Source organism: Amblyomma americanum, chromosome 1 (assembly GCF_052857255.1).
Source record: "Amblyomma americanum isolate KBUSLIRL-KWMA chromosome 1, ASM5285725v1, whole genome shotgun sequence".
NCBI classification, from domain to species: domain Eukaryota; kingdom Metazoa; phylum Arthropoda; class Arachnida; order Ixodida; family Ixodidae; genus Amblyomma; species Amblyomma americanum.
In genome coordinates, this window is record NC_135497.1 from 400782371 (window position 1) to 400804495 (window position 22125).

Sequence of the window (22125 nt, forward strand, 5' to 3'; positions counted from 1 at the left end):
ATTTCTTATATACATAGGTTCCAGTTGGTCCCATTTTCGTTCTGCAACCAATTGCATTGGCTTCCAATTGGTTCCAAAAACACAACTGGGAATTTTCGAATTGGACCCAGTGGTTTTTTTCGTCTGGGTATATAACTCTACACAGGCCCGCGGACTGCATACTGGGGATGCATATAGCCTGGCTCGTCTTGCCTCGCCAAACATATCGTGCTGGTTTGCCGCGGGAAAGTTATCAGGGCGAGTACTGATATCTCGTGGGGTGCCATGATCAACGCCTTTATAACTTTAGAAGGAACTGGGCCGGTTTGGGAATATAGAACTGCCGTTCCACGCTCTATATAGGTATATAACGCATATACTGCCGCTCCAAGAGCAGCTTCTGCATATAGTACCTACGTCTGCTATAAGCGCATCATATTTCCGACACCTCATCCCAGCTATACCCTCTCTGTTCGCTCTCAGCGTCTACGACCATGTACCCGATCGAGAGCTCTACACTCTCTCCGCATTCCTTTACTGTCACGTGAATGTCTGCCCTGCTCGTCTACGCTTGCTCCAATGAGCAGTTCTGCCTCAGATTCCGGCCCGAGAACACTTCAGTGCTACTGTGAACCTGGCTCCGCCGTCTGCTTTTCTACCTGCGCGCTCAACACGGTAACCATTCGTGTACGCGTAGAGCATTTGGACGGCAAGACCATTCCCTCTGGTGATGAAAAGCATGTCATATGCGTGTTCGAAATGCGGTTACATCAGCGGAGCAAGAACGCGCGCCCTGATCACTCATCATAACTACGAGACAACCCATGGCCAGATGCCAAAGCAACGGTCACGGCGGAATGACGGCTTTTGACCAAGACTGAGCTTTTTGTGTACAACGTTGGTTTTTCACGTATCCGAAATCTTTAGGTTTTGAAACAGTTTTTTTTCGCGCAAAGATTTTCTCAAGCCACATTGCTGCACAGCACATGTGTTTTGCACGCTTCGAGTAAAGGACGCTCTCGAGCGTTGTTTTTGTAGCACCCCCTGGGAAGCCTTGGACGGCAGGACGAAGGACTCTACGCTGGTCATCATCCGCGAAACGGCGTGAGTCGGCTTTACCGGTGATCATGGACCTGACGAATCGTTTTCAGGAAGGTAAGACGATGAACTATTCATTACTGTATGGCTGCATATAACCTCGTGAATCGATTTAGCTCTGCGCTAATTATTGGAGAGTTAAAGGGAATGTCCTCAGGTGGCTTAGGTTGCGAGAAAAGAGGCCGCTGTTTAGTGTGAGTAAGCATGGCGGCAGCATTGTGCCAGGTTACACAATTGCGAACTGCTTTTACAAAGCTGTAGTGCGCCCGGAACGGGTTATGATCCCGATCAGAATAATTGTATAGTTCTGCTTTAACCCGCCGCGGTGACTTCCTGGGTTTGGCGATTGGCTGCACAGCCTGAGGAAGGGTAATCCCTGTCGCGACGGCTGACTTTCAATGGAGGCGAAATGCAAAATACGCCAGTCTGCTGCGCGATGTCAGCCCACGTTAAAAAGACCCAGGTGGTTGAAATTAAACAGAAATCCCACACTACGGTGGCTTTAGAGACAACGATACGCTGAGCGTAATTAATTGTGGCAACTGCTTCTTCCCTAGATGAAAAGGTCCTGATTTTCGACGGGCCGCTCATTTATGAAGCCAAGGTGAGCGCTCTTGTAATTTCTTCATGCATTCAGTCACCAGGTATTTTATGGTGCGGCACTCTCGCCCATCTATCCGCCCATTTCTTTTTCCAGTGCCTCAAGGTTCGTATTAGAGACAAGAAAGCCCAGTACTTTGTCCACTACAGAGGATGGAACAAGAGGTATGATATCACTTCCCAATGTCTTGGTCAGCTCGTCCTGCGCATTGATTCTGTTTCTTTTATTATGCTATTTCACTGGATTTGCACTTAAGCAATCTGCCATAATTGCGAATACGTATAGAATGGCACATCTGGCTCAACTTTTAAACGAGTGTAGACTGTTTTGGTGGCTTGTCATCTCTAGAATAATGCGGCAGTCACTATTATGCATGGCTCACTATGGGGTATTTGCTTACGAAGAAGAAATAATTTATAGTCGAATTTTTCTGTCATAATAATAATTGTTTTTTGGGGGGGAAAGGAAATGGCGCAGCATCTGTCTCATATATCGTTGGACACCTGAACCGCGCCGTAAGGGAAGGGATAAAGGAGGGAGTGAAAGAAGAAAGGAAGAAGAGGTGCCGTAGTGGAGGGCTCCGGAAGAATTTCGACCACCTGGGGATCTTTAACGTGCACTGACATCGCACAGCACACGGGCGCCTTAGTGTTTTTCCTCCATAAAAACGCAGCCGCCGTGGACGGGTTCGAACCCGGGTACTCCGGATCAGAATTTTTCTGTCAGGCTGTTTTGGTTTCAGCTTCAATATTCAAAGGATGGCTGTGACATAACAATTTGGCTATATGTCACGTGAGGCATAGAAAAATGTTGATATAATCGCTACATCATTCTTTTAATTCACTACTGTGCTGAAGCCAGCCTTCATCAACAGCCAGATTGACAAGGTATGCAGAAGCAGTGATTATATTGCAGTTTTTTTAAGTCTCACTTCACCTATCACGAAGCTTTGACATCACAGTATTTCGGCTGTTGAAACCGAAACCAAACCAGCAGGAGAAATAAATTATATTATGAGTTATTGAGCGGTTGTAGGAGAATACCACGCAGTAATCCATGTATAATAAGGACGTACGCTTCTTAAAAACAAGAAGACATGCACTCTAAAGTTAGGTGTCTATGCAGCTTTGCTGTGTAGAAAAGCGATTTGAAATATTGTCGCTATGGTCAGATACGAAAAGTCTGAAGTCTGCAGTGAAGCGCCGCCCACTTTCAGGACCATCAAACAGAATTCCTCCATCACAAAAAGTAGACCGTTGTTAAAGTTTTTTTTTACATAAACGAGAAGCTAATCACAACACGAATATGTAAGCACAAAAATTTTGATGTATGTGGCCTGTTTGATACAGTCAAACATTAAAAAGATTATTTTATTCACTGTTGTACTTGGTTGCTGGAGTTGAATAGGACGGTGTGGATGGTGGTGGTGTGAATTCACAGGAAGGATTAGGCTTACTGTGGCCTGTCACCAGTTGCTTTGTCTAGGTCAATAATTTTAATGATTGTCTGACTACCACTGTTCATTAAGCACAGTGCGCTCTAAAAACTTAGAGTGGTTGTGACACTGATTGCCACTCAGTTCGGGAGTGCTCAGAGTACACAAAGTGAGAGACGTCCAGGGCAATGTTCAATCACCTCAGCTTTCCAGGAGTGTTTCTTGCTTGGCACAAGAACGTGGTAACACTAAAATAAAATGGGTCACATCACCCACAATATCACTCTGTGCACATAGGTGAAAAGGTGTGGTGAATATTGTGCATTCTTACCGGTGTAAGGCTGAGTTCATGCGCAGTCGATTCAAGAGAATAGCTCTGTCACGAGACAAGCCTGGTACACAAGAGTGGTTCAAAGGTGGCCAAAGTGCAGAAAAGTGTTGCGCCACTAGCTGTCTTGCGAAATTTTCATCCTTAGGGACAGCCACTGAAGATGGATAAGACCAGGCTTCTTAGGCTAATAGGTCTGCCACCGTGTTACCAGCAACGCCAATGTGAGATGGTGGCCACTAGAAGCAAAATGTAAATTCTTTAAACTCGGCTTCCTCAGCCAGGTTAGAGACCAGACGCTATCAACGGGAGTCCCGGGTTGCTGGTGCACTAGTGCAGACTTGGAGTGAGACAGAATGGCTACTGTATGTGGTTTGCAGAGACAGACGTTTGGGTGACCTTGCAATAGGCAATGATTCAGCCATAGTGGACGACACTACTCTGCAGGTGCCCAGCCAAAGACATACCAAGGCACTACAACTGAGACCGAGCAGGACTGTGCATGCCTGCTCACAGAGCCATCAGTGGGAACTTGCAGGTGGCTCCTGCAGATGACGTTAGGTGTTCAGGAACCAAGGATCTTATTTCTGCCAAAAGCAGTGATCATTTTGTGCATAAACCAGAGATTTTGAGGCAGCAGTGAATGCCATCATAAAACTGTGGCAGATTCTGATGACGCCTGTGTCCTGTGGGTGACCAACCCACTGTGCATAGGGTTTGAAAGGCTGAAAAGAAGTGACATTGCATTATAGCTAGTAGCCGACTGAGCAGGACGTGACCTTTCCGGGTCTCTCCAAGGCGCACTAATTGTAGGAGCAGTTTTTGGAGGTCTGCAGATGTAAGGAAAGGCAATGGGCTTCTTCTAAGGCCCTGCAAGAGGAAGCCTGGTGCGGAACCCCAAGTGCAGTCTTCAGGCCTTTCCTGTGCATGATCTCAAGGCGCTTATACTGGCTGTCTCGTGGTGACTGAAAGAGCAGCGAGTAACGAGTTCTGCTGGTCCCTGTTGCTGAGTGCAGCGTTAACATTGCTGCAGGACCACTACACTGCATCGTATCTGCTAAAGATTTCAGTATGTATAGCCTTGGTTGTGAGGAGTAAATAATAATGTCCACTAGTGTCTTCCATGTCAGGTGTGAGTCAAGGAGGATGTCCAGGAACCTTGTATGGCATGCCTGATTCCTGTGTTTCTTGGGTTCCATGCATATTAGGTCTAAATGCATGCAGTGATGTCTTTCTCCTGGAAACAGCACAAAGCAGGGCTTCTCTGTTGGCAGGGAGAGGATTACGTGGCCAAGTGCCCATGCACTGCCACTGCTGCCAATGTCTGTTTGCACTGATGACATCTGCGTGTGGGTATCTGGTTACCAGCATAATCATCTAGCGGTGATAGCACAGAAGGCTCTTTCTGTGATAGAGGACGCAATGGACTGTTACAAGTGTTACCAACTGTTCTGAATTTGTATCAATACTATAGCATTTATTCTCTTTTGTTTATTTGATGCAGTTGGGACGAGTGGATTCCGGAGAGCAGGGTGCTTAAGTATGACGACATCAACCTCCAGAAGAAAAAGGAGCTTGACGAGGCTTATAAGTGAGTTCTAGTCATTCTTCTTTCTTTGCATGCCTGCATGTGAAGGAAGGTATATCATTCATTATGGGCATCATGTATCTTGCAGCTACAAGATTTTTATGACTTTCCTAGCAGATGCTTGTGCATCTTTAGTGCATTGGATATAATAATAAATGAGCATATCACGAACACAGGGAAAGCTGTTCCACATAGTTTTCTCTTATGCTCATTGCCTGAAAATGTAGGTTTTCTTCTGCAGCGAATCCATTGAACCTATCATGGTCCTGCTGTCTAGTGTCTGAAAGTATGTCTTACACTCCATAACGGAATTCAGGAGCTAAGATAGTGGTTGCCAAACAAGGCGAAGTTTTGACTGTAGGTACCATATGGCAAACTCTTGTTAATTTGAACTTTGTCAACTCTGCTATCAACACTTCACGTGCATTAAAAATATCGAACCGTGATTGCCCACGTTTGAACTACTTAGTGTGATAAAAATATAGTCTAATTTGGTGCTCACTTGTTATCGACTTGTTCATTATTGTTCTTTATATATGCCCTTCTGCTTGGACCCAAGACCCTGCAGTATGTACAAAATAAATTTAAATAAATAAATATCCTTCAGATTAGAAATATTGACAGCTGACTCTGGTTCTCTTTACTACCGATCATTTGCTTCAAAGTAGTTCTCTGTTCTAAAAACTGTGAACGCTGTAAACCTTTTAGGAACATGGCATGATGACATGTATTAAAAATCTGCATCAACGTGGGATGTCAAGATGTAGGCTTTCAGTGAATTAGAAGCTATGAAGTGGAGGGGAAAGCATAATTGCTTGGCTTAGGTGCAGTAAAAGTCTCTCCCTGAGTTTATTTTCATGAGTTTTATTGCTGGTGGTCTTGTATGCAGTTTAACAAAATCAAAGAATATTTATGATGCACATACTACAAGGGGTGTGGCTGTTACATGGCGGGGTGGTGGTGCCATCGAGTGACACGCTCTGGACATGTATGTACAGAAACCCCCCCAAAAAAGGTAATCGGTATCCTAGAGGCATGGAGACCGTCCATGTATAAGAATGTGCCTGGATGGTGTCGCTGCTCCCTTCACTGTTGTTTTTGTGCTGACTACATGGCCTTCATTTAACGTAAAAGGGAGATTCATAGGACTTGCTACCGTAGCAACCAAGTTCCTCTTCATTTGATCATTGTGGTATCAAACATTCTCTTGAAGAATTGAAAAATGATCATAGAAGTTCCATTGATTTTTTCAGCATTGCCAAACCACCACTTAAGTACCGTACCAAAATTGGGAACTGCCTTGCCTCTCTTCAGTTGGGGTCCATTTTGCTTCCTTATGGTGTAGCTGCTTACAATCTGGTAGCAATTAGAAACCCTCTGTTCACCTTTGTAGAGGTGCAAAGGTCCAGTGCTGCTTTCATTGGCTGTAATACCTTCAGCTGAGATGGAGACCTTCTATTTGGGTGGGGTGCTCGGTGAAGCGCAGGCAGCCTTCTGGCGAGCCGGAGCTCGAGTCCTCCATCTCTTGTTTGCTTGAGGCCATCATTTGCGGTTTAAACTGGTGGTTCTGCTGAGCAGTTCTGTGCTGGAAGAGAAGGCGATGTTCACACATGCTTAATGCCATTTCCTAGCACAAAGTTTTGGAAAGATTGTCCAATAGGCGGCGTGTTATCATCTGTCACTGTGCAGCTTTATGCCCAATACCTTACGATAATGTCCTCAGGTGCTCTGCATTTTAAGCTGGGTCTCTTGGCATGACAAAAACTTCGAGTTACCTTGACTTTGCATCTACAAGTATCAGGAACAATTTTTCTCAAGATGTCCAGTGTAATTCAGATTCATGAGTTCCCAGCATTCACTTGGCTCAGGCACGACACTGGTTCTTTAGGTCACTGCTGGCTTTGGAGAGTCCTCTAGGCATAGTGCATTTTGTTGAGCACTGTTTTCTGTCTGAGCATCTATTTCAGACCACGATTTTTTGAGGAAAGGAAATGGTGCAGTGACTGTCTCACTTCTCGGTGGACACCTCAACTGTGCCGTGAGAAAAAAGACAGAGTGAAAGAAGAGAAAAGGAGGGGCTATTGTGGAGGGCTCCAGAATAATTTTGGCATGCCTTGATGCTTTTTGTAAGCAGGTTGAAGGTGTTCTGAGCAGGAGGTAGCACGATGGCTTCGCTTCTCCAGTACAAGAAATTCCTGTGCATGCTAAGCTTGTCGCATCTTTTGCCAGTATGCTTGTAAACATTTATTGATGATGCTGTGTGGCTATCCTTCTCTGCCTAATGCAGCACCTGGCTGAGAGTTTAGTCACAGGTAGAGTACTGTTGCAGTTGCCTGGCTGCCACTGTTGGCTCTTTCAAGCTCAAGGTTGAGTTCACCAGCTCTGATGGCTGTAGTAGGTCAGTGTCTAGCACTGTCAGTGGTAGCCTGCTGATGGAATCTTCGTTCCCATTTAGGCATCCTGGTCAGCGCTGATTGGTGTACATGTAAGTTCCTACTGTGATTCCTCGGCACTGGGTGTGTGAAGAAGTGATGGCTGGGGTTGCCGTTTCTGCAGCAAAGATGCTGATCTGCAGCTTATTGCCCGTGATTAGGACAGAGCTGAAGCACAGCAGGTAGTCCCTGAATCAGATGATGTCAAAAGATATTGCTTGTACCTCGTTTTCAAGAGGCTTTGTTGTGCTTGCTTGAGTGCTTCAGATGAAAATGAGAGTGGGAATTCAACATCCCCTATTCAATGGGAAAGCAGTGCAGCAACATGATATGGCATTGAATCTCAGACTAATAGACGTTGTCATTATGTACAAACAGCCTTGTTTACAAAATGGTTTGTTTGCTTTGGATGAAGGCTCTTTGTTTATCTATTCAATCCAATTATGCATGTAACGATGCTTACAAGGGTTCTAGTAGTGTAGACATGTTTAGCAGACATTTTCGTAACTACGAGAGAAGTCCACTGTAGGATCTCACGTCGCCGACATCCTCAGGCTTGGGTGCTTCAATGATGGCTTCTTTGTATTTCCTCAATGATTGAAGTCCAGATTTATTTATAGATCCCATGCCCCAAAAGTAAAAAGTGATTAAACAAGGTTACAGCTTAATTGAAACATTTGGTGAGCGCGATCATCGGTTCCAGTTGGCAGCTTGCAAAATTCATTAAGTCAGCTTTACCGCAAAGCTTCTTTCCAACAAAACATTATCATTGACACACTTTTTTGCACTCTCTGCTATTTATTTTGTTTTATTCAAGTACCTACAGCAACACAAGGGCATTATTGCAGGGGGGACATTGTACAAAAACATGCTTGAAAATGAGGTGGTAAAACATACAGCATACAAAAAAATAAAACGCTATACTGAAAAGTGAGCACAAAACGGTAGGCTTGCAGGCGCCATAGTTAAAAAAAATCACAATGCAGTAGGAAATTGGTAATCTGTTGCATGAAAGTGCGATGCAGCATAAAAATAAATAAGTGAAAGGGATGATCTGTCTCTACGGCATATTGGATGATAACAGGGACTGAAACTTGGCACACGTATTACATTGGGCAATACCCTTGGGAAGCTTATTCCAGTGAGCGCAAGTACGCGCCAACAATGAATTGCAGAAAATATCAGTGCGACAGCACATTTCATTAGCTTTCAGCTCGTGATCACATCGTTTAGAAATGAAGGGGGAAGGTTAAACGTAGAAGTTCTTGTTTATTCCTGTGAGACCATAGCGTAAAAAGTTCTAATCTTGTGGCTGATTGGTAGTGAGCTAGCGTTTTCCAGATGAGGTTTTCTTTGAATAATGTAATACTGTTGCAGAAGTTATTGTTTCCGGAAGCAAATCTTGCAGCGCGGTTTTGGATTCACTCAAGTTTTTCTATAAGGTAAGAGATTTGAGAAACGCATGCTGCACAAGCGTACTCAAGAATTGGGCGAACACATTTTTTGTAAAGCTGTTGCTTTACTTTTCTTGGGGCGTTATAAAAAATGCGTCCAATGAGGTTAAGGGTCCTAGATGATATTAAGGTCGACTATTACGTATATCTGTTCCATGTCATGTTTTCTGAGATATAGACTTCAAATATTTGCAATGTTCAACATTTTTAATAAATAGTCCATTCAAATAATAGTCTGATATTACCTGGAGATGTTTTTGGTAAATGATATGAATTGACATTTAGCAGTGATCACTGACATGTCCCACTTCGCGCACCAACCCTGAATTGTATTTAAATCATTCTCTAGGCTGGTGATATCACAGTCATTTTTAATATTCCTGTAAATGGCCCAGTGGTCTCCGTATAATCGCACTTTGCACTTAAGACCTTTTACAATATAATTGATAAAAACTAAATATAACAAAGCCCCAAAAGAGACCCTTGAGGCACTCCAGAAGTAGCGGTGACATGCGTTGATTGCGATCTGTTGATGAAACATGCTGTGTTCGCCCGGACAAGTAATTTGTAATTCTTGCGACTGTGGCAGGATGTATAGTGACAAGATAATTTATGTAAAACCAAAGTGCATGAGGAGTGAGAGCGAAAGTTTTATGAAAATTCAGAAATAAGGTCTCTACCTGAAATCCAATGTCGAAGGAATAAAACAGATAGGAGACACGAAAGAACAGCACATGACAAAACAGCGCAGCGACAAAATAGCGCAGGGAAAAAATAGCGCAGCGACAAAATAGCGCAGGGAAAAAACCGCATGGCGACAAAACAGCGCAGGGAAAAATAGCACGCGTCAAACCGAACGCCGGACAAAACGGCACAGCGACAGAACGACACAGCGACAAAACAGCACGACAACAGAAGAGCGCAGGAAAAAAAAACAGCACGACGACAAAACAGCGCAGCGCACTACGGTGCAGTGCTGCAGAGTATGTTGCAGTGGTCGAGTGCTCCAAGGCAGCGGGAAGCGTAGCTGTTTGTTGGCAGACTGTTTGTAGCTTTTTATTTTAAGCGAGACAATAATAAAACGACGCGAAAAATGCTGTTTGTATCTTTTTATTTTAAGCGAAAAATTAATAAAACGAAGCGGAAAATGCCCCTTCAAAGGGCCTGTTTTACCGATTTCATTGGATTCTCCCCTTTTACCGCAGCTCCCTCTGACCCATTCTCCCATGAAAATAGGTCGACGCCATTTCCTGGAGGGCCTCCTCTGAGGGGCATCTGCCACTTCGTTCTTGATTTGTATCCGACAGTAAAAAGCGAGCTCGTCCCTTATACTACAGTTGCTGTAAGCGCCTTGTCCGTGTTCCTTTTTTGTTCGTCCTTGCTACTCTTGCGCCTTGTATCCCCGAGTCATGCACCAAGTCGCCCAGCAGTCAATTTTTCTGAAATTAGATGATGAGCCTAAACAATAGTGTAATCATCCATTTAAGACAGGTGAAGGCTTGATGTGATGTATTGCCCATGTTCCGCTCAAAGACAGTGCGCTTTCTAACCGTCGAGTAAGTTAAACTTTTTTCTTGAATAAGTTCTGGCATCCAGAGGACTATGGCACGCTCGATAGTTTTCTCCGTCCTGTAAATAGTCATAAGGAGTCAGTATCTGTCCTTTCTATGGCAGATCGGGGCAGAATTCCACAAGTTGAGTCGTGTATGACAAGCCAGGTCTAAATTCTTGTTGTGCGTTTGAAAACAAATGATTGTTTTGAATGTTTTATCACAGCGCTGCAAATAGTTTGTTAATTATTTAGCAGCACACGCACATAGAGAGATGGGCCTGTAGTTTTGTACTTATTTTTGGGGCCGCTTTTATGAATAGCAACGACGTCTGCTACTTTCCATTGTGCAGGTAATGAATTGCTACATAATTATTTGTTAAAGAAAACGACTAAGAAGTGCACTATTTCTTCAGAGCAAGATTTTCTTACCTGGAATGGGATATCATCAGGACCCGAAGAAGATTTATTTTTCAGATTAGAAAGTTGTTTGAGAACACCATTATACCTGGCCCACAAAAAGGGTTAGCGGGAGGAGAGATGCGTCAGTCCCGAACATTTTTTTTTCTCTTTTGAAAGGTGAAGACGAATGCCTTCTAATCTGCATGAACCTGAACTTTGAACGGTTGCCATCTCCTTTCGAGATCGTACAAAGAGGACAGTTTTTGAAAGGGTTAAATGGCGTCTTCCGCTCACCATTACCTGTCTCTAATAAAAAACGAAACAAGAAGTTATTCTTGTTACACGAGTTTTAAAGACACTGCAATGAACACTGACTCTCCTCATGCACCACTGTTATAACGCGACAGAGTTAAGGATTCCTTTCTGCATAAAATTCAGCGGTGGTGATGTGAGCGAAACATTCGCGGAGAAGCAATCTGGGTGGGCCACCTAGATCATAGGATGCTGTGGCATCATCACTACCTGCCCAACGGTTTGTGAGCAAAATGACCACCGTGACAGGTGGCAGTAAATTAATGACCGGTCGTGAAATGTTGCTCGATGCATCTACCTGGAAAGCCCAAGCCCCACCAGTGGCAGCACCTGCCATCGCAAGGCATCGCTCAACCATTGCACAATCCCAAATACCATGAGTGGTATCAGGATTTCCAGGGATCTGTGAATGTAAAGTTGTTAATCAGCAATTCTGCATATATGTTACCACACCATACCCTCAAGGCAGAGTATAGGTGTCCCCTCCAATTTTTTTTTGTTTTCAGAACAGGGGGTGCTAACACAGTCTGTGAATGAGAGTGAATGTAAAAAAATCTTTGCGTGGAAGTTGACCTGAAAAATTTTGCAAGTTATCCATTATCATGCGACGTTGGCGGCTAAAAGCTAACGCTAACTGCTGTCTTGCTGTTGCGAGCCGTCCTAGCATGAACCTCATCTGAGACAGCAGTTGAAGGTATGTCTTCGCATTGTCACCGGTGTAGCTCTCACTGCTACACACCCTTTGTAGCCCGCTGTATCTTGGCTGTGGTGATGCAGTGCTGTTCGAGAGGCCACCGCCGCTTTTTGTTCAGGTGCTGCAAGGGCCTCTGGTGGATGGAGGTGGGTGTTTGGGGCAAAGTTTTATCTGACGCGCCACAGGTAATAACACACTATTTGTAATCGACTGCAGCTTTTCGTAATTTATCGATTACTTTTTCTAGTGGTAACGGTGATTTTTCTTTCTAAAACTTGTTGTAACCAACGGCACAGCTTTACGAACCTCAGCCTGATGGCAAGCACTGGTGCTAGCAGAGTTTTCACTGTGACACAGTGAGAACGGACTACAGAGAAGCATCAAACACAATCATGTCCAGACGACAACTGGGTCACCGCCGTCTTTTATGGCAGTTATTGTCCCAAGAAATACTATTACGTGACCTCTACGTAGAGACGCTCCGTCCTGCCATGGTGCTATAACCTGTCTCCTACTACAACCAATGCGGTAGCTTCCACACAGAGTACAGAGGCGGATATAGCTCAAGAAGCGTTAAGCCAAGATTTTTTTGAAACTAGCACTACTGAAATAGTGTGTTGTATTATCAGAAGGGAAAGTATGTGGACTACATGGTCTGGACACATACAAGACACAGACACAGCACTGCGTATATGTCTTTTGCTTCCTTGCGTTTGCAATTATAGTGCATGGTCATTTTGCAGCCCACATGTGTTACGTTCTGCCACCTCTTCTGTTCTCATGATCTCAAGAGCATTCTCTTCAGTGAGATTATTTTAACAGTCGCTGCTGTACAACTTTTTCATGCACCCCACACACGGGATAGTTACTCAGTATGCGGTTGAAAGCTGTTCCGAAGTCGCATTGTTCTGCCATTTGTGGGTGTTCACCGATGTACACCACAGTGGTTTTGCTTTCAAGCTGTACTATTTTATTGAAGTGAAAACTTTAGGAAATTTTGGGCAGAGGTGGGCTAATGTGGCTGTTACGGGTTGCCTTTACTTCCTTCAAATACTTTGTTTTTATGGGCACTAGCAAACTGCGGAATGCCACTTCTGAGCTCGTAACAAAGCTCAACCAGAATATACGCTCCTTTCGTTTTCATCAATGATTCCTTCGTGCTGTTGAATTAAACAGTGTGTCTAGCTATTTAATTGTTCACTGTGGTCATAGCTCTTTGTTGTACTTTTCTGCCTTACGAAGCGTCGCCATGTTTGAACTGTAGCGAATCGTATTTCACTTCACCTTGTGGCTACAGCCGCCGCGGTGGCTCAGTGGTTATGGCGCTCAGCTGCTGATCCCAAAGACGTGTTCGATCTTAGCTGTGGCGGTCGCATTTCGACTGAAGCGAAATGCTCGAAACCCATGCGCTGTGCAATGTCAGTGCATATTAAAGAACCCCTGGTGGTCGAAATTATCCAGAACCCTCCAACTAGGCGCTCCTCATAGCCTGAGTTGCTTCATAAAACCAAACCCAGTCAAGGCTGACTCGGCGCAGAGCACTGAGGGGGTCACTTGATGTGATTTTCCCGTGCAGCCAGTAGGGTTGCTGTGAAAAGTGTCTGCTTTTGTGAAGGGTGCCTAGCAGGTCGCTTCATGTGCTTCACTCAGTGTATGGGGACCCCCAGGTTGTTGCACGTCGAAGACACAAACCAGTGAGTGCGATTGAACTCACTGACTGAGAAAGCACAGAAAATAAGAGACTGGTTCAAGACAGCCAGTTCACTATACATTGTCTCCATCTTTTCTGAATAAGTGTCAATTTTCTTTGTACTGTTCGCTTGCTTTCTGTGAAATAATTCTTAGTATTCCGTGAGGTATCACTGTGCAATTTTTCAGTTGATAACTGCTAACAAGAATACTTTTTTGACACAAAGCAATGTTGACTTTCATGCCAAAGTCATAAATCCTATCTGCTCCTGTCTGCTGTCTTCCGACACTACTGGTCTTTTGTTGCGTTGTGGACATAACCAGATATTGCTTGTGTTTGCATGATTGACAGCGTGCGTGGTTGGTGATTCTTGGTAATTTAGCGGTTTCCTAAAAGAAATAACTCATTGTGCAGCTAGTTGCTCGGATTTTTTGGCAGGTTGTGGGCAACCTTGAAAACACGCAATACAAAATAATTTTTTTCCTCTCTATCAATGAACATTTATAATTCAAACATGAAAGAATTTGACCTTCTCATTGTGATTTGTTCTTTGCATGTGTGTGTGTATACTGATGCCTTTGCTCTCATGGAACGGGCAGCACTTAGCCACAGCTAGGTTCACACTGGTCAGTATTAGTCTGGTCTCTTCAAACACCCACTTCGGGTGCAAACATTTCATTGTAGAGGAGCAGTGGAGAGTTAAAATTTGCTGTCATAAAAGTGCTCTGTTCATACTTTCAGCGAAATGAAAAAAAAGAAACCTGAACCTGATCCAGAAGAAGAAATAGACTTGGACGACTCCTCAGTTTCTTCTGAAGAAAAGCCTCGAAAGAGGAAAGGTGTGTACTTTTTTCTTTGCTAACTGACACAGCCTATTGTGAAGAGTGACAGCACTGCGGAATTTGCTCTCCTGCATTTTGAATTCCATTACTTCTTTTATTAAAAATCATGAAAAGCTGAATACTATACAGGGAATTGCACATAACATGAGCCGGGGATTTAAGCAAAATTAGGATGTGTTTGGGCAGTGAAACCTAAACAGCTCTGTTGACAGTCATTTAAACCAACCAATGATGTCTTGAACTTATGCTAGTTAGTAATTACTGAAAACCAAGTACACTTTGGTTGTTCAGGGTATATGATAGGTGACAGTAAAAAGTTGCACCAGGAGAACTGTGAATGTGGTAATATTAATGAGTAAGCGTTATTGTAAATGTTTTCTGTGTGCTGTGAACAAAGCACAAGTACTCCGACTTAACTATAGTAGGAGTGATTGTTTTGAACATACTGCACCTGACAGTGATCCCCTGTGAGCCATTGACACTGTGTCACGCTGTCTGCATCAGTGTATGCAAGTGGCTATTTGCACTGTGAGAATCCAACTCCGGACCAGCGCGCGCGCCGCCGCTAGTGGCGCGCGTCCAGGGTGAGAAGGAGGTGCGCGTTCAGGAAGACGGCGACGCGGACTCGCCGGAGTGGCAGTGAGCGAAGCAGAACTTTTCGGTACACCAGTGAGGTTATTTTAAGCAGGAATGAACTTTGTAAAGAGTATAAAGAATTTCTGTGCTGTTGGCTGCAATAGCGCTTACAGCAATTCACCTGGGACCCAGTTTCAGTGTGTCTTCCCGGCCAGAAACTGAGACAGAAACATTGTTTTCACTCTAGGACGGAAGTCCAGCTTATACTTCCATTACAGTTCCGTATCACACAAATTGCTCTGTGAAATATCTAGTGAAGATAAGAGATCCTTCTCTCTCTTCAAAAGTTTGAGGTCGGCAGGAAAGTGTGCCTGAAAAATAAAAATAGACATTGTGTACTGCGCTTGGTAATGAATCGCATTCAGGCGCTTCTACTGAGCACAATATGTGCCCCTTACCATGCGGCTGCTAAAAAACACTTTTTTGCCTTTTTGTTTCTAAGCAGCGCATAGTTTCGTGAACGTCGTTTACAAATTCGGCTTTCAGATAAAAGTGACAGGGGGATGCAGGATGCTTGTAGTTGTCACGCGACATGCTACTGGATATTATGTCAGGTCATGCCACAGAATATACCACTGATTATATAATTAATCTATGATTAATTGTTAGTTTAAGACTGCCCACCTTAGTTGTAGCTATGTGCTGAATATTTTCTTCTTTCCAGTGAACTCTGTTCTGGGTGCTTACAGAGAGCTCTGCCATGTTCTTTGGAGCTACTATATTGTTTTTGATAATTTTTGCTTCTGCATCTGACAGACTCAGACATAATCAGAGGATACATTACACAAACTTATACAAAGTACACCAAAATTCAGAAAAATAGTTTCTTTCGTATCAAAGTTCAGCCGTTCGGCTGTGTCTCCTAGCCAGGGCAAGCCCCTTTCAAACAGTTCTACTGTGCCTCCTTGATTGTTTTTGCTAGTAGGAAGGTCTTCGCACTCTCCGAATTATTCGACTCGCAAGAGGTCATTCAGGCAGTAGTACCCAATATGCCTCCAAAATGGTTGAGCACATACTCCATCTTCACTGGCTTCACAGTTCCAAAAACCAACGAACATGCTGCACACCGCCCAGAAATATACCTTAGGACCATCACTGTTTGCCAAATACTTAGCATGCATTGTAGGATGCTATGAGATAAATTAAACTCACACACATGAAATGTAAAGGCTTGTCACTGCTGAGGAGAACAGGATTTCATAATGGCTTTTAATACATTCCAGTTTGTCTGACTTGGCCAGTTTTAAAATTTTGGGTAATGTTTCCTGCAGCTTGGTCTCTCCGCTCCAAAAAGCTACCAAAGCAGCGTCGTTTTCATTTTCCTGCAACGCCTGCCCTGCAGCTGCAGGTTGCTTCGACCAGGTTCCTGGTCGGTGACAGCTGTGTAAGAAAGAGGAACTGTTAAAACTTGCCTAAGCGAACAAAGGAATATTCCTTCGAGTTCATTGATTTTGAGGGTGCAGAGAAGCATGTATGTGCGATGCACTGGGCCGACACTCCACGCCCGTCTTCCACCAAAATTGCTTTCACATCGTGAACTTGACAGCATTAAAAAAGCTTGATTCCTTTAGCCGAGTATTCACTTCAAAATGAACTTGTCAGCCCAAAAGCAGACGGAACCCAGCTTCTATAAGCAGCGGAGCGCAGGCGCCTGCTGATATACAGCCATGGAAAATTGTCTGCTATGGTGCGGAGCCATTTAACTCGGGACTTCAAATTAAACGTTGGTGGCATTGAACGTAGCGCCGCCGGTGGAGGCGCCTGGCGAGTGCACAGTGCCTATAATTATATGTTTCTACCTTTTATGTGCTTTTTTAGAGTACCAAAGAAAAATAACAGTCGGAGTGTCTTTTCTTTATTACTTTGGCTGTTGATGGCTTTTTCTAGTCGAAACTTTTCATGTTTCTAATGTGGCTGGTATAGACATTTCTAATTATGGCTCCCTGGGCGTCGTCACGTTGCTCACCGAGCTGTTTTGCTCAGCCAGACCAATACTCCGTTCCATATATCAGGTGGAACGTTGTGAATGCTACGGAAGTAGTCTGGATGGAAAGAATAAAGGGAGGCGTGTTACTCCGCGCTTGTTCTGTGACCGAGTGGTCTATGGCATGAGAAAGCGACAGCGTGTTGTCAGCAATAACGGTGCATTTAATCAAGATCATAAAAAATATGTCACGTGGTAAGCCTACAGGGAAAGCATTTACTATCTTTCGCTCACCACAAATGACGCACAACTTTTTGGTCACTAATGCAGGCAGCGCAAAGAGCGCTAGTTTTGACAGCGTTGCACATGATGTTGAAACGGAGTGTAGTGCCATGGAAGCGGAAGTGGAACTGGTTTTATGAAGTTGTGTAAGTTAAAGGTTTCGGCGATTAAAATATGTTTCTAGGCTAATAAACAACATTGGGGCCAGTTAAGCTTTGAGCGAACCATTGCCAGAGTGTTACTGAATAGTGGGGGGAGAGAAGCCCGTTCGGAGGCGGCATTTGCAAAACATGGCTGAGTAGGTCATTCACTGCAGTTGTGAGGCACCTCGTTCTGGTGAGGCCATACTCAGTACTTGTGGGACATATCCGCAGCTCCATGTTCATTTCTTCACCAGTTGATGGCAAACCCACAGCTCCACACTATGCTGAACTCGAGGCCCCACTAGCTGCCTATAGTGAGGTAGCGTGTTCATTTTCCATGTGCCACTAGATTTGTATGGGCAAACAGGATCACGTGGTTCCAAAGCATTTATGCACTATGGGAAGCCGATGCCTTAGTACCATTCAGAACTCAGCTACTGCTGAGAGCCTTGCTGAGTTTACTTTCAGTTTGAGAGCTTTCTTGTTGTGCAGGTTAATTGTTTTAAAAAAAATAATTTTTCTGGCGAGAACACAATTTTGGAGTTTTTTCAATGTTGAGAAGGTAGTTTCAGTGACTGGTGGCATTTCCAGCCTACAGCATCATCATACTCAGACAACGCGTATTCTGTTGAAATAGGCCTCAATACAGACTGATTATAAGTTCCAAGCTTGTTCGCACTTGCTGCGATATACTCTAGTCTTTAATGAAACTTTAGTTCAACAGCCAAAAATACACACGTAGAATAACCGCCCATCTCCATTGCAGCGTCAGGCAATGGCTTCTGCAGGCTAAAATGGCGGCTTTTTCTCCTAACATGGATGCATTGGGGACAGACATAACAGACCTATGACTGCTATCTGCGTCTCGCATGGCACCTCGGGTGGCGAACTCTCTCAGGAGTATCTTGCGCTTTGTAGAGGTGAAATCACTTAAGTGTAAGCCACCTCCTCGAGCTAGAGTTTTATTGTCAAGTGTAGTAACAGTGCTTTTTGACAGAAACGGTTTTGCTCAAAAGTGTGTTGCCAGTGTCAATGCTATCGTTTTTTTGCTTTTCAACGTAACAAAGGCATTTCTTACAGTCTTTCTGCTCTCTAAATGTGGAGTGTCTGGTTCATCAAATGTGCAGTTGATATTTAAATAACAAAAACGACTTCAAATTTCTGTATTGCTTTAGGGGGAATATTGGAAACATTGTTTGATTCTCGCAGAAAGATTGTCGTATTTCCATTCAAGAAATTTGCTCGCAGACTTCCCAACACGCAGAGTAGGAAAGTTACGTAACCTTATTTTCCTTATTAGTTTTGTTCAGTTCGTATTTAGAAACATATATGAGGCCAAAATTCATGTACAGGAGAGAGATGCTATGAATGTACAATACGACTGCTACTTTGTTTGAATACAAAAGTGTGTGCAAATATGCAGATGCAGGGTTACACAATTGTACAGCATACTGGAAATGCTGTGCATGCAAAAAATGCGGTAATGTTGCGGCGTACAAGAAAACTACTTGAGGGGATATGAATGTAGTAAATTTTTTTCACTACTTTATTTCTTAAAATGCATGCCCATATTATTTGCAAAACTGCCCAATGGAGACTCAAAAAAGTTTAGGCAAATTCATTGTCACTTTCAAATATTGTGAGAATCGGTTCTTGGCAATCCACAGGCTGGTGGCCATAACTAGGTTCCCGTCCTTGGTACTCATCTTGCATGTCTGTTAGGGCAGTACTGTGCATTTAGTGCGATGTCATCATATCCTAGAAGAAAATGCCTACATCTCAGATATGATGGTGTCAGCTCCATCACCATATTGTGGCTGCCGCTTCTGCCATGGTTCTCTGGCCCAGAGCACCATGGTTCCGTAGCATGGTTCTGTAGATCACTGCAGGTTTGATCACAGATGGTTTCATTCACATTTTGTTGTGTGGCAACGAAGTCAGTATGAATGTCCCACATGCATAATTACAACCTGCGGTGATGTAACGTAAGGTCTGTAATTATTAGCGAGCATTTTATCCTTTCCTCTGATCACACTTGGTTATGCAGCTGTACTACTGACTCGCTCACTTTGAAAACATGATCAGAAAGCCCCATACATGTGTATGAGCACATACACCACAAAACATTTGCAGCATGAACTGACGGCCTGACTATCTTATTGTAAATACTCTTTATATTTTCTCATACTCTTGTTCCAAGTAAAGTGGCAGTTTTGTGTGTAGCATGATGACTTTTATAAGTGTGCCCTTCTTAGAGACTTGCGAGCCAAAAACACATGTCTGTAAGCACTCATGGCTTTCAGTCCTCTGCCAGTGAGCTTCAAGGCAGACCACAAGTTCAAAACTGGCTGTAGTAATAACCACTTTATATACAAGAAACCACAAATGTACGTTTACTTTCATTCGCAAATAACAATGCATGCATCAGATAGCATATTTCCAAACATTGCAAATTATACTTTAGTCATTATTCTTGCTGTAAGCATTTATCCCTCATTTGAAAGTGAAACAAAACTAAAATGAATACATTGAAGATAACTGAAAAATCATGGTCTCAGCTAGAACCAGGCAATATTGCAGAGAATTGTGAGTGTTGTAATTTATTTCTGTAACTGTGTTGACAGAAATAGAATCGATGTGCTCCTAACTGCATTACTGCGTTTCAACGTATCAGAACCAGTGGGCTGGGTACCGGCAGTCAGCTGACAGCTGCAAGATCTCTCTTTTCTGTACTTTGTGTTTGTGGGCTTGTACCATTATCTCTGAACTAATTTGCGCACCCCATGTTTATTGCCAAGGTATATAAAACATTTACCCGCATATTTTATGCTGCCGGAAGCGCCAGACCACCCGCTTGCACGTGGCTGCGCATAAGGCAGGCTTGGGAAGTTCGGGTCAGCCGCGTCACCGTGTGTGGCTGCAAAAGATTTTAATGGCGTGCGGATGATACATGTATGCTCGTGCTGGCGGTCGCTTTCCCAGACGAACAGTTGTGCGCACCAGAATCCGAAACTGCTGAACCGCTTGCTCCTCAGTTTACCGCTAGTCACCCGTGCCGCACGCAAGGGCACCCCCGCATCGTCTGATGTTTCCATTTGCCTCTGACTGCTGGCTTTGCGATTGTATGGTTGCGCGGTTATTGCTTTGAGCGGCGCAAGAGTTGTCATCCTGCAGTTAAACTACATAAGATGGGAGCGCAGGGGTATGCATCTTATACTTTGGGCCAGCTTTTTTTTGGCCAGCGAGGAGTGCGAGTTCGGGGGTCGACATATAGGTGGTAATATACACTATACATTGTGCGTTATTACTTTAGTAGAATGTTTAGGGTGTGTTCACACATTTTTTGCTAAATTAGCGCACCCTTTTTTGAAAAATTAATTTGCAGAAAATAGTGCTCATATACCACAAGGAAATACGGTATTAGTTCTGCAGAATTGTACAAACCCCATTTCAATGACGTCTTTGGGGAAAACGAATGCCTGCGACGTTTTCCTTTCACCAGGAAAAATACATATGCAAAACTTTGGCATGTTCGCAGAATTGCAGTGATGGCAGCTTGGCTAGCAATAATAAGTGGCAGCTGTGGCAGTTAAACAGCTTGTCATACGAGAGAGAAAAGGAGAAGCAGACGCCACAGATGCTGAACTTGAAACTGAATTTAATTAGAAAAAGTGTGAAAATTGTAAACTACATCGCACATGTGCAAATTCTGGGAAGAAATTAAAAAACAAAAGATAAGAGAAAACTGAAAATCACAAGTGTAGATACCTCACTAGTAAAAATGCGAACTTTTGCTACCATATAAGGCTGTGGGTGGATGTCTTAAAAAGGGCTCATGCTGCTTGTTGCTTTCGTATGCCTATAACTCTTTCGATAATCTGGTGAGCCATGTATCAGAGCACCTCAGCCTCTTATCAAAATGAGGAGACCACCCGCATCCTCGGCATTGCTTCACCAAGTGAGAGGCTGCATTTTCAGTTAATGAATATATTTGTGCTCCTTGAGAAATGTTAATGAGCCAGCCTTTTTTTCATGTGTACTGATACACAGCATGAATCCAATGGCATGCTTTAGAATACAGCCACGTATGGAAGCATCTTTGTGGTGCCACTGCTCTGCGCACAGATTTTTTTTTTACTGCAGATGGTGGTGATCTTTGCAATGCGCAGTTTACTGCTTTTAATAAAATGAAGGCCAGCAGCTTAATATATTATGATTGACTAAATTTTACCATTGTTTTCTAAATAGAGGACTAGTTTATAAATCATTAGTATCGATAATTCTCTGTATATGCTAGAGACTTTTTTGTTTTTCGGTATGATTGGTTTTATTTCCTACTAGAGATTTCCCCAGGCAACTTTAACAATATGTTAAGTTTGGCTTGGTAAGCTTGCTAAGTTTGAGGTAAAACATAATGAGTGTTTTTTTGCCATTGTGGCACCAATAAACTTCAATTGTAAAAACAACTGACTGTTACAGCGGCAGCTGTTCAGCGCCTGTTCCTGGGTTTTGCATCGTAGTAGTATCAGTAGTATGGTTGTATTTGTTGGCGTAACCATTGGATGCATTGCCATGGAAACCACTTGGAGGGTGGTTGCTACGGGAACCAACCGGAAGGTAGTTGCCATGTAAGGAGGGGGAGGGCTGGCGTAGAACGAAGAGGGTACGGTGAGAGCGTAGGAATGCGGTTACCATGGAAGGAGGAGGATATGACAAGAGCGGAGAATTTCCAACCG

General features: G+C 43.6%; 1 protein-coding gene across 3 annotated transcripts in view; it reads left to right on the plus strand.

Moving 5' to 3' along the window:
• Positions 1–585: 585 nt before the first annotated feature.
• LOC144115746 (mortality factor 4-like protein 1) overlaps positions 586–22125 on the plus strand; it is a 69475-nt gene continuing 47935 nt past the window's right edge. For all 3 annotated transcript variants that reach the window (XR_013311527.1, XM_077650237.1, XM_077650238.1), the window contains exons 1-5: positions 586–1134; positions 1635–1681; positions 1775–1842; positions 4946–5032; positions 14304–14401. Coding sequence is in view for 2 of the 3 variants with exons in the window: in XM_077650237.1 (XP_077506363.1) it covers positions 1107–1134; positions 1635–1681; positions 1775–1842; positions 4946–5032; positions 14304–14401 (328 nt within the window). In the remaining variant the exon portion in view is untranslated. The remainder of the gene's footprint in view (positions 1135–1634; positions 1682–1774; positions 1843–4945; positions 5033–14303; positions 14402–22125) is intronic.